The following is a 13266-nucleotide window of genomic DNA, read 5'->3' as shown; positions in this document are numbered from 1 at the left end:
GGTGCAGGATAAATCACAGTCAAAAATTCAAAAAACTTCCAGCGCACACTAGAACATAGTGTATCTTGTCTATCCTATGTTCTAGTGTGTGCTGGAAGTTTTTTGAATATTTGATGGTAATAAGATTGTTTCATCATTAGACAGCAGTGCCGGTCAGAAAGCAATACATCAACAACTATCTGAAATTAATTGTCACAAATATGAGTAAAAAGTATAGTCCAACATTTTTTATTTACATTGAATATCACACTTTTCCTTTGCATTATCACTTTATTTTACAAGCTTAAATTAAAGAAACATGAGTTTAATACGACTTCTCTTGGATATGAATGTTAAAAACTGCAGTTTTTGAGTTTGACCCCCTAAAATGCCGAGATTACGTTTCAGCAAGTGCATTATCTTTAATATGAAGTGTGGGGTATTAGATCTTATCTGTAACTGAGTAAAAACCTCTATGTGAGACAAGTCCTAAATGGGGACCCATTCCTGGAGCACTGATCTCTGTTACTATATGCTCCACACAGTACTGCAGTCTCTTTTACTTACATTGGAATAACCACTGACAAAAAATACAATCAGTATAGGGTCCATTTAGAAGCTGTCCTGGAGCTTTTGGTCATAAGCTTCATCAGTGAAATGAAAATTGATTATGAATGACAAGTCCTTTAAATGCTCTGTAGATACTGAGATGTCAACATTTTCATACTATGTGACCATTGGACAAACAGACTATGATGAAGATCATATGATATGATGGAAAGCTCCAGAACAATTACTTAAAGAATTTTGAGATTGTTTTGTCAACTTTATCATGAGTTTTGTGAACTGGCAAATCACATCAACATGAGCCACTGCAACTCTTTGTTGATCCGCGGAGCTCAGTTGATTCTTCTGAGCCTTAAGTCTCACGCTGAGCTCTTGTTGGATTTGGGAAGTTATCTCTAATGATCAGTCAGTCAATTATTAGAAAGTGGTTTATTTTCAAAGCATTATAAAAGGGCTTTTCTCAAGTTGTTTTGATATTGATATAATCATCAGTCCAACTACAGTGGAGTGCTGTTGCACCTCTCCAACCCTTTTAATTTAAAAACCCGTACACCTGGTTTGCTCTCATCCAGGTAGTCCAGGACTGGGTTGTCATACGCCAGCTTTTCCTTCCTTTCAGCGGACTCTGTCTTTGGGTCAGCACTGTTCGTCTGTGTCGAGGCGTGGTCCTCTTCCTTTACGGCGTTCCCGTCCTTGTTTCTCGGGCTACAGCAGATGGTTGCCTTGGTGATCAGGCGGTCCAGTGGTTTGAGAGAGTGCATCCACTGAGGCAGGAAGTCCCAACTCTGGAGCTTTGCGGGCAGGTGACGGGGGCTGCGGGCCTGCAACACGTTCACCATGGTGATGAAGACGGTCACACAGAGGAAAGGAGCCCCGATGCCGGCCATCACCCGCCAGCCGGCCAGGGAGAGGCCCAGCACCAGTGAGGGGAGGAGTAAGAAGCAAACAAGAAGGTACAGGACTGCAAACCAGCGGTACTTTGCGGTGCGCTCACCCAGGACACAAGCCATCCTTATTGGCAGACGCGTGAAGGGAAGAGGATACCACAGCAGGATGCCAAAGACGTTGAAGAACAAATGACACAGAGAAATCTATGTCCAGATAAAGACATACAGAACATTAGTGCTAAGGGACCTAATCAATCACAGTCAATGTATTTTTATTCATATACCATATCCTCATAGTTGCCTCCAAAGTCAAGATGCATTTTTGCATAAATTGATATTCGTAAATAGACATTCAAAGTGAAATAGATATTTGTACACTCCCTTATTGTAATATCACTGTCTGTGTTCATTCAGAGGCATCAGTGGAAAATACAGTATATGGTTTTTCCCTTTCTCATTATTCTGCTGTTGTTAAAATGGCTGTTGTATCTGACAGAACACCAGCCTATACCTGTATGGCTGCTGCTAGCTTGTTCCCAGGACTGGCCAGAGCTGCCAGCATGGCTGTGGCAGTGGTGCCAATGTTGGACCCGAGGGTGAGAGGATAGGCCCGCTCCAGACTAATCACGCCAATACCTGAGGCAGACGACAAGAACATGCTGTGTCAGAAGAAGCAAGGCGATCAAATAATGACGGTTAACCAGGAAATGTAATAGCTGCTATCATCTTCATCTGATGCAATATCTGCAGAGCACTAACTACTTTGTGATGCACTTGACACCACTTGCATCACATTCATCAGCTCTCGAGATGCAAGTTGTGACAAATATAAAGTGTCAACAATGATAAACTGCCCTGCGATACATCTGTCAAAGTTAAACCTCCCTAATCTATCTTGTAGAAAGTGGAAATGTTTGATTGGGATGCCATTTGTGAGCAGCTGATAAGATCTGAATTAACTGCTTTTACAAGGAAAAGAATTAGTTTCAAACCACAACGAGTTGAAAATAAATACACTGATTATCATGGTGGAAATCATGGAAGCCTTTCTCCAATACACTTTAAAAAGAGCTGTTTCAATTATTTAAAGTATTCGACTGAAATTACAGCTCAGACAAATAGACGCAACATGAAACCATTTGTACTTTGTGTTTTAGATGGACAAAAGCCAATATTAAAAAAAAAACAACAGTTCAACGACTGAGGCTGAAATATTACTTTGCCAGAAGATGACTAATTATTGTCGAATGAGTGGCTGCTTGACAGCAACTCACCACCAAAGTAGGACAAATCTGCTACAGCTGAAACTGAAATCGTGTGAAAATGATAGCTCTGTCATTTCCTAGTTTGTTTTCAATACATGATACGATGACATGGTTAGAGTGCGGGCTGAAGGGGAGGTAGAGCAAAAACCCAAGGTAAAATAAACGAATGCTTTAATTACATTAAGTATATCTGTGCATTGTAAATCATGCTCTATATGGTCTCTTAAGCCGGTTAATTATTCATGTTTAAAAGGAGAAATTATTCCCACCTCACATTTATCACTGTGTAGCAGGCTGATGACTCAGTCATTGCTGATTTTACATGCTTCATTTAGCCAGTGGCATACAGTGTTGGTTATGCAACCTGTTCTTATAAACTTCACAAGACTCGATCAGTGGAAATAAGCAGCCTTATGTCCTTATTTGGATCCATCTAGCTGGCAAATGAGCCACTAGTCAACATGGAAATTTGAGGAATTTTCTCTTTAGTATGAGAACACAGGGATATCAATTAGTCATTAAATACATGACTGAAGCAATCAAGTAAACGTTTGCTCTGGGTATGATTGGTTTATTATTGTAGCTGTAATGTACGTCTGTTTAGAGGTTGTGGTGTTTGAATTTACAAACCAGTAGCCTTGAGACAACTGGTTCATGTTCTGCTAGATTAATGTGGTAACTGCCTGCTGTTGTTTTAGCTATTTTCTCTCTGGTACATATAACAATGTGAAAAATAATCACGCACAAATTGATATACTTAAAAAAACATAAAAATTAGTCAATCGAAGTGCATACATGCAGCGGCTATGATTTTAAACCTCAACTGCCAGACAGAGAAACCAGAAGTAATGTGCCTGACATCCACCTCTGCACAGTGATAGCCCACCAGGATAAGATCTCATACTCAGCAGAGTTTGGTTCTAGTTTAATGAGACATTACAGAAGACAATTTCCCCAAAGGCTTGCACCAAATGAAACATAAGTCATAACTGCAGAGACTTCACATCAGCCCAAACATCAAACTGAACAGATGTTGGGATCGGGCCCTGACAATAAACACAACTTTGATCATGCAAACACAAAAAGACCCCTGAGAATGATTGTTTGTGTTAACAGAACAAGATCTACAGTATACAATAATACTGAGATTACGTTTCAGGAAGTGCATTATCTTTAATTTGAAGTGTGGGGGTATTAGATCTTATCTGTAAATAAAAACAATATGACTGAGTAAAAACCTCTATGTGACACAAGTGAACACATTTCTGACCGCTGTTATAAAATCACTTGTCACCTGTAATCACTGACACTAAGATTATTACACCTGTAGATAATGAACAGGGTCATAATAAAATTGTCTGTACACTTTATTACAATTCACAAATTTCACAGCTTCCCACTGGAAAACAAACGAGTGAGTGTTTCCAACTTTGCCAACAAGGATTACATGGGGAAACTTTGCCAAAGAACATGAAAGGACACATGATGAATATTGGCAGCACATTCTTTGGTCAGATGAATCCAAAATACATTTGTTTGGATCAGATTAGGTCCATCGTGTTTGGCATGGACTCGGCCAGGACTACCACTGACTGCAAAGTGCTGAGTGTGAAACATGGAAGTGGGTGTGTGCTGATGGGGCTTCATCAGTCAGCTACAAAAGGTGTAGGGGAGATAACAGATGGCATTTTGAATGCAAGTCTGTGTACACTAACACTGAATGGAACCTCACATAATGGACACTAATGAACCAAGTACTGCTGCAGTTGCTCGTCCAATATCGACATTTCATTGTACTTTATAATAAGCCATAAGCTTTTTTTTTTTTTTTTTTTTAATATATTTGCTGCATTCTCATAAGCCGAAGATGTTAAATACGTCTGAGCTGATATTCAACGGGGAAAAAACAATCACCTTTTTCTGAAAAAAAAAATCACTTTTGTTTAAAGGCAAGTTGCTCAAACAAGTGTTGAAAAGTAGAGTTGTGAATATTTCAGTATTTCATACAAAATATTTCAATGGAGAGAAAAGAGATCGAACACTACTTTAACTTAACTAACATTTCTCTTAATCTGAAAAGGCGATGCTGTTTCCAGAGAAAAAGTCAGAGAGCCAGAGAGATTCATTTGATATTCCATATTTTAATTGCTACGATTGTTTTTAAATGCTGTCTGGTTTAACGTCCTCAAGTCACAGAGGTGGGTGTTAGACAAGACAGTGCATTTCCATAAGAACAAAAACTATTAGAGTAGCAAGGCCTCTGCCTATTCTGTGTTCACATTGCCTGGTAAAAAAAAGAAAAAAAAGAAGCTGTTTATTTAAATTGAGGTGCTGCAAAAGCAACAACAAATTACTTATGTTGTCATGAATTTATGTAATTTTTCTTACCACCCCTCACTCCAATGAGTTTGGATAAACGTCTTATACAGAAATTGATGAGACTTTATTAATTTTACTCACCTACTAGTGGAGTCATAGCTGAAGTAAAGACAGAGCTACTCTGGACCACAAATGTCACTCCTGCACCCACAAGCATGGCCACGTATCCTGTCAGCCAGCCAAAGGGATAAGGCAGGTCTGTAAAGATACAGAGAGGAGAGACATTAGCCGCACGAATAAACAATTCGATGCTTCAATCTCTGTGCAACATATTTGGTGTCATTTGCATCCAAAGAAGCCTTGAAATGTTTTCCTATTTTCCTACATTCAGACTGAATTCGATTTATTTATTTACTGCATGCAGATACATGGGGTAACAGCTCCAGCAGCTCAAGGCATGCCCACCTGTGTTGATGACTTTATGGATGACCTTTGCTACTTGGCCTTTAAGAAGAGAGTTGAGCAGCTTAACCAGGAGCAACAGGCAGCTGCAGAGGACAGCTAAAGAGGCCGCCAGGAGGATCAGCCCCACGGTCAGGTCTGACAGCCCCGTGGAAACAAATAAATGCCGACCTGTAGAATGACAGAAACAAAGCATCACGGCATTACCCCACAAATTCAATTTTAACATGACTAAAACTGAGAGAAAAAAATGCGTTGAAGAAATGCATAATGTTGGTTACAGACAAAATTGAGTTATAACTCACACTTCACTGATGTCGGGGACACGACATGACTGGAGCCACAGTTTTCAATGCTCACATTGTCTGCAGACTGTAAACAGAAAGAAAGAAAGAAAGAAAGAAAGAAAGAAAGAAAGAAAGAAAGAAAGAAAGAAAGAAAGAAAGAAAGAAAGAAAGAAAAACATGTGATGACAAGACAAATTAGAAACACAGTTTTCAGTGGCAGCGGGGACAGGCTCTGTTTGGCGCCAGTGTGTGACACAATGTGTCTGAATGTGCAGGAGACAGCGGTGGAGATGAGCCATTACCATAACAAGGTCAGTCTGGCACCATTCTTTCACCAGGCTCCTGTTCCTCATGTCCTCATGTCCCATGGCGATCCCTGTGATCACACACTTGTCAAGCTGAGGGCAAAAGGAAAAATATTCCTTAGCTTTCAGAAGAGCAAGGTTAAATGACTTGAACAACCATCCTTGCTCCTTTAACCAGACGCCCTGTGTTCAACTCTCTCACCTCACAGACATCCTGCTGAAGTGCATCACTATGCTACTGTGTTTACTAAGATCCTCCTCACTCCGTTACTGTCTGTCTGCTGTGTGTATCAAGTTGTTGTCACTGCTTTGCAATTTGAAATTCTTTTCCCATGACAGAGGGAGACAAAAGCTGAACAGTGACCATCAGATTTGCGAGCTGAAAGGACACCTGAGTTTTTATCTTCAGTACAGTGCATGAAAACATTTGACTGTAAAAAGTACTGTAAACATATGCCATCCAGTTCTTGCTAAATACATTTCAATCTTCCTGAAAAAAACATTGGACAATATTTTGGAGTTGTGGTTGATGAAGTTTGGCAAATATCAGAATTTTATCTCAAAAAACTGATTTTTTGAAACATTTTGAATTCTGGTCTCATGGGAACAACTGCAGTCAATGTAAGAATGGTATTTTTAAACTTTAGATTTTATCTTATGAAGCAAAACACTTATCGTTAAAAGATGCAATTTATGTATTATCAAATTTTTGTTTCGATAACAGAATTTCTGACATTTTGACAATTTTTGTCAAAAAATCTGCCCTGACATCTGCTACCTGGCCGGTGACTCCCTGAGTCTATTTGAGAAGCCACACACCAAGTTTCACTGTTGGAAATTAGCTCAATGAGTTAGGAGCTGGTTCTTGGTGTCGGAGGTTATGAGTTCAAGCCCCAACAAGGGTGATTATGATAACACATCAAAATGCTAGATGTCCTCAACTGGAAACTCAAGACAGCGGTGGTGTTACTGCAAGCCTCTAAATGAGGGGGGGGGGGGGATATGGGTCAAATAGTTTTACCTGTATGATTAGCTTGGTGACTGGTTCGGTGATGACTTTCAGCAGCTCAGGAGCGTCCTCCCCGGGCTGGAGCCTAAAGCTGGTGACCAGCAGGTGGGACAGCCGGGCCATGAGGCCGCTCGCCACCTCCAGCGGCAGCAGGACCAGGACGGACAGCCAGTTGAAGCAGTCGTGGATCGTTGCCCCGGCGAAGGCGCTGCAGTGGATCACAATAATTTTCTGTGGTAAGGTCAGCCATCAGCATCATCAGCTACTCTGAATGATTACTTGTTAATCTGCTTTACAAGGCTTAACTGTTTTTGGGATGTGTGTGATGTAATGGGCATTTCAGTTTTGACTCAATCTGTGTGAGACTATTATGAAAGATTAATAAATTATGTTTATTTTACCAGACACAGATTAAGTAACATGCCATCTGTTCAGTGCTGTATCTTTTCATTCTGAAGGGTTACTGGTGTGGGATCAGTGTGGATTGCTGCCATTATTGTAACTGTTATAGAAATAACACTCAGATGGAGGCTGAAGCAGAGGCAGCGAACACCTGTTAATGCTTTCTCTTCACCTTCCCCTGCTTTCTACCTGCACTTTCAACACTTTTTATCCTCCTTTCTTCCAACTCTGCACTTATCCTCTTCACTTTTCCATTTCAATTTCTTCTCCCCTGATCTCCAGCCTCTCCGCCACTCACCCTCTTCCTTCGCCAACTTTCTGAACTTACCGCTGAAACTCGGTTCTCTCTGCTGCTTGCATCATGGCCACTATGGTGTTTGTGACTGAAGTCCCAATGTTGGACCCCATGATGACTGGAACAGCCGACTTCACCTCCAACACTGTGAGGGGGAGAGCACATAGAGAAACAGGTTTCACTTGAAAGACATCTTTGAATTAAAACTCTGCATAGAGAACAAAATGAATGAAGAGTGACAGCGACATTGTGTACATAATTAATACACGCATTTGAGAAATTAACAAGTTTTAATAGAGATGAGAGGTGACTGTAATTTGAAGGGGAGTGGAGACAGTTCACATTCTGCAGAGGGGTTTGTTTCTATGACGATGACCTCAAGGACACATACACATATGAACACACTTACAGACACACAACCATGACTCTGCATCTTTCTTTCTCTCTAATCTTCTTTCTAGCTCCACAGCATACTGATTCACTTTAATCATAGAAAAGGGACGAGACACCTCACAACCTGCACGGACAGGTCATAACCTTATAGGTCTTAACCTCACAATCTTAAATTCATTTTTTTTATTATTAAAAACTGTGTGTTAAATCTACATAATTATGCAAAATGATTCAAGTGTGTCTTTCTAACTGCTAAAGAGAAGTTAGCTTCAGGAATAAAGCAAAAATAGATAAATGACACGAAAAGCTGAAACTTATTTTTTGATGTGACAGAAAAATGTCAGACAAAGATGTTACACAAGGACACAAGTTGTTGGACTGCTTTTTATCCTCCTATTTTCTGTTTGCAAAAAATAATATTTGCAGAACATTTGTGGCTCTTGTAATACTTTACTGAACATAAAATGTGATACTTCCCTCTTTTCTTGAAAGTATTAAGTTAGAGGCATAAGTGGGAGTACTTTCATAACACCTCTCACTTTCTCTTTAATGTAATAATTAGAATTTCTATCTTTTAATGTCACACAGTGTCCTTTGGTGTGACACATTAAAGAACCAAATATTTGTTTTTCATCTCAAAATATCTTATAAAAACATGCACTGTTTGACAGTCCCAACAAAATCCAGTTTTACTCATATGTTATAATTTAATTAAATAGGACAATATGATATGAAAACAGAGGAGGGGGGAGGGGTGTATTTATGCCACACCATAGGACACATTTACAGTGCAGTTTAGCCAGTGCTAAAACAAGATTTCTGTCTCTAATTTTTCAAATATTAGATTCCAGACTATAGTTTTCCGTCACTAATTGTGTTTTACAAAAAGAAATGTCAGCTGCTTTTCTTCATCTCCTACTTGATGGCTGATGGCTAGATGTGTGGATATGTCTAAATTCCCAGATTGAAATCTTTGACTGCCCTAATATTTTAATTTTTTTGGTTACATTTATCTATTAGTTATACACTCACTAATTTTGGTCCTTCATGCTAAGCAGCAAATCAAATAGAATAATTTAGCCTACTGTATTTTCCATAGGGAGCACAGCGTGTGACTGGGCAGGGAGCCAGCGAACTGAGATAATAACCATAAAACTACAAATTAATTAGATCTATTCTATTTGTTATTGCCGCAGATGCACCATGGGAGTTTTCAGACTTTTCTGTTTTTACTGCTATGATGCCGTTCTGTTGACCATTATATCTTTGCATGAGAAATAATCTCTAACAGTCTGCAAGGGCTATTAGACTAAATGAGGCCAGCCTGAACGTCTTTCTGGGTCAGTCTGGTGTAACACTTTAAAGTGCTCATGTTACAGAATGCTGACATTCACATACAGTATTTACAAAGACATTCATGAGCCTACTTACGTCCTGAGGCCACCAGACTGACGATAATAGAGGTGGAGGTTGATGAGCTCTGAACCAGCACTGTAACCAAGATCCCCACCACCAGTCCCGCCACAGGGTTGGACAGCACCGCATTGTCCTGGAAAATATCCCCTGCCACCTTCCCTGGTTAAATATGCCACCCACACACACACACAAACAACCACACACACACACACACACACACATCAGTGCTGCTGACTCAGACATGACACGGCTGCCTTAAGCAATGTTAAACAAGATTCAAACTGCTTGTTTCCCCAAATCCAAAAAGGTCAGTGGATGAAGCTCTGCAGTAAATTATACAGCAGAGCCCCGACAGGACACTGTGAACTGTTCTGTAGTGACTCACGTATTTAACAAACATCAGCTGGCTTTATATCTACCCACTGAGGGGGAACTGAGGGTTAAAGTACTTACCCCCTGCTAACTGAAAGGCCGAGCTCAGAGTGTCCAAGGAGCAAACAAAGAGGAAGAGCAGGATGAAGAGGAGAGGGATCTTGGACAGTTTGATAAGAAGCTGTCTGATCTTGTGTGCGGTCACAGCCGTGGTCTGAGGAGAGCAATCTGAAAGTGGATGGGTATAGTCTCATTAAGTGCCTTAAAGTCTGGGCTCCAAAGTCACCCTTCTCAACGAATGGATCACAGAAAAGACAAAAAAAAACCTGCTTCATCTCTGGCCACAACATCACACTCTCTTTTTTGCTCATTCTTATGATTTTTGTTTTCTGGATGAGGACGATAACCTCAGTGAGCAATCTCGCATGTAGAGAGCAAAGCCATCTGACATACTACATTACCCACATGAGGCCAAATGCTGCTGAGTGGCAGCAGGACTTTGCCTTTATTGCCCAGTCCCAGTCGCTCTGTGTCTTTTGAGCGCGAGTCCTTATCTAATGAGCTTGTGGTTTAGCTTCTGCTCTTGTTCTTTGCCTTTTATAAGAGATCCAACCCACAGACAACACAGGAGATGAGTGTGTGATCTCCCTCTTTATGCCACTCTTGTACCTTCCTCAATGGGGAGGCTGTCTGCTTCCCTGATTGCAGGTTTGTTGTGGTGGTGATTGGTATGTTGGTTGAAGCCCTCGAAGTTGCTGCTGAGGTCAAGGGTGGAACCTATACCGGACTCCCTGTCCTCCTCCAGTGGGAGTTTGCTATGTATCGTCCTACCTGATAAGAAAGAAGGAGAGCACATGCTGTGGGAGATCGGCTTAGGAACAATTCAAAGACACAGGATGGGAATTGAAATTTGTAAGTCACCATTGTGGTCAAGGCCCGTGCTCCTTCCGGAGGACACTATAGTTATAGACCGAGAGGACATGGTGCTTTCAGCGCTGTGTGGAGACACGGAGGTAATTAAAATCACAGGATGTCACCATTGCAAAGGGAGTGACTGTGAGTATGAATGTGTTTATCAGCCACCTGCAGCAGTAAAAAGAAACCAAAGGATGCCAACTTGTGCGTATAATCCTATCTCTCACCATGCTACCAAGATCGACAGACAAGCAATTAGGAGAGAACAAAAGCTTCCCACGCTGTTTATAATTGGCAGCTGTCCTTGATTTGAGGTCAGCTCAGCACAGTTAAACCACAACACGTCGTCTCACCTCTGCACAAATGAACGCCTCGTCACAATCAATAATGAAACATCAGGATCCATGTAACTTGTCTCGTCCTCTGTTTCTTGCAACTGCAAGCCACCTTTTAACAGGGCTCTCCTCTGCCTCCAGAGCAGCAACTCCCTTCAGAGGTTTTCACAATGTTGCTTTAAAGAGACCGTTTTTTCCTACTTTTTCATGTCAGCCACTTTGCCATTTTTTGGAGACTCCAGTAGAGGAGTGAGTACAAATGTGACTCTTAAAAGCAAAGAGGATGGAAGTGGGTTCAGTAATTACAGCAGCCGAAATTACAGTAATTATACTCACTGAATCATTCTCATTCTGTACTGCATCCTCTCTGCACATTCAGAGGTGCACAGGGGCCCTGTTAGCATATGCATCCATCTATATGGGAGTAGAGTATATCCGCCAAGTTCCATAGATTGCAACTGAATAAACTCGTACTTGAGTGTATACTTCTTGTGCGTCTGTACTGGATTTTATCCTCTAATCCACCTGCCACACACTCATCTGTCGCCTTCTGCCACCCGCTCTGTCTATTTGTAAGTTTCTTTAGGTCTGAGTCATGACTTAGATGTACTGCATGTTTATTTTGTTTATGAATAACTAAAATGTTCGTAATTGAGTTTAACCTAGTGGAATAAAAAGATTAATGAAACATCTAGTAACTGATTTTCCAAAGATTTTGTTTTAGCAGGTCACAGAAAACAGAATTTGATTTAGAGTAAAGTTGATGATCACTGCTTTCAATATATGATATTAACGCTCATCCATGTTTGATATTGACATAACAGTATAGGTTTTGCTTACCTTGTCTGAAACAGTCGTGTGTGTTGTGTATGACCCCCTGGAAAAGTGAAGTGTAAAGCATCTTTAAATAAGCGGCCAGGTGTGGAGGTGTCAGGAGGAACACCTCATCCCATGTAGATTAACTTGCTGCTGACCTCATGGTTAATCAATAAGACAAAACTTTAACTTGATGATGCATAAGTTGAGGGAGCACATTGTGTATTAGGTGATGAACGATGTTTGCTCAACCAGCTATTTTTCACCTGATTTGGGGACAGATAAAGCTCCCAAGACGAAGAGGACTGTTTTGATGTGATTAATGATCCTTGCTGTTTGAGACTCACAGCTTCACATGCAACAGCAGGAGGAATCTGACATCTAGTGGTAAAGGATGGAAAGATGCGTGAGCTCTGCATTCTTCCTCAAGTCTGCTCATGCACTCACACAAGTCTCTTTCCGTCACGTTCCGGCAAAGATTGAAGCCAGCGAATTAAATGATGATTTCTTCCATTAAATACATCAGTGGGAGTATTTCAAACACGTACATTGTAATCAGCTTGACTTGTGCAGGATGTTCAGGTACTTAGCTTCTATGCCAGCCAGGACTCAAAATCAAGCATGTTGTGATTGGAAATGAGCTATCGGGTATATATTCTGAGATCCTCTTAACACGTACACACATTTATTTACACACCCCACTACCCAGAAGCAATGTCCTCCTGACCATGGGGGAACGCTGTGATGGGCTGAGTAATTGTTAATAATTAGACCAGCTACAGTTCTGTCATATCAGCAGTGCTCTCATCCAAATCTGCCAAACCTGCTGACCTCACACGTGCATCCATGAGCTCAGAGGAGCAGAACTTAATAACCCCCTAAACTCAGTTGTTACTTTCCAAACTATTATGAGAGCTGGGAGTCGGAGAAAGATAACAGCTCTGTTGTTGTGCAGGCAGCTGGACCGGAGCCAAGGCTGCTGCAGTCAGTGGAGGCAGAGGAAAAATCCTTGAGATTTGGAGCAGCATTAAGCAGTGGCGAGAAAGGAGGAAAAAAAAGATACAGAGATGCTCACAGGCATATGGACACACACATGGCAATGCCTAAAATTTTTGGCATGGCTCCAGAGCTCTTTGGTTCAAAAAAAAAAAAAAAAAAAAACCTCCATACTGCTGCTAATCCCCTCTCCAGATGTGAAAGTCATAGGGAGGTCACAGCCAGCGTGCAGCCCACAGGGATAAA

At 41.0% G+C, this 13266-nt stretch overlaps 1 protein-coding gene across 2 annotated transcripts; it reads right to left on the bottom strand.

The window, feature by feature from the left end:
• Positions 1–495: 495 nt before the first annotated feature.
• Positions 496–12107, bottom strand: slc34a1b (solute carrier family 34 member 1b). Of its 2 annotated transcripts, XM_085789975.1 has the most exons (13): positions 12049–12107; positions 10880–10953; positions 10628–10789; positions 10040–10186; positions 9602–9745; positions 7811–7922; positions 7093–7288; positions 6069–6164; positions 5785–5851; positions 5483–5650; positions 5159–5275; positions 1945–2069; positions 496–1637 (listed from the first exon to the last, which is right to left on the bottom strand). In XM_085789975.1, exons 2-13 carry the CDS (start codon positions 10938–10940, stop codon positions 1044–1046), a joined length of 1989 nt encoding a protein of 662 aa, XP_085646101.1. In that variant the 5' UTR covers positions 10941–10953; positions 12049–12107; the 3' UTR covers positions 496–1043. The 2 variants fall into 2 exon arrangements, with proteins under 2 accessions (XP_085646101.1, XP_085646102.1); XM_085789976.1 differs by lacking the exons at positions 9602–9745; positions 12049–12107 and having other exon boundaries at positions 10880–11105.
• Between the last annotated feature and the right edge of the window lie 1159 nt (positions 12108–13266).

The sequence above is a fragment of the Trachurus japonicus genome, chromosome 10 (genome assembly GCF_045865225.1).
Source record: "Trachurus japonicus isolate A0001 chromosome 10, Traja_1.0".
Lineage (NCBI taxonomy): Eukaryota > Metazoa > Chordata > Actinopteri > Carangiformes > Carangidae > Trachurus > Trachurus japonicus.
This window is presented reverse-complemented; position numbering and strand designations above follow the sequence as displayed.

What these genes read in the sequence shown, in the direction of transcription:
- slc34a1b (XM_085789975.1), bottom strand. Translation starts at nt 10,940, where the DNA reads ATGTCCTCTCGGTCTATAACTATAGTGTCCTCCGGAAGGAGCACGGGC. An exon ending in CAGCCTCCCCATTGAGGAAG is followed by an intron (nt 10,187 to 10,627) that starts GTACAAGAGTGG and finishes ATCCACTTTCAG; the next exon opens with ATTGCTCTCCTCAGACCACG. An exon ending in AGCTATGACTCCACTAGTAG is followed by an intron (nt 2,070 to 5,158) that starts GTGAGTAAAATT and finishes CGTCTGCCTCAG; the next exon opens with GTATTGGCGTGATTAGTCTG.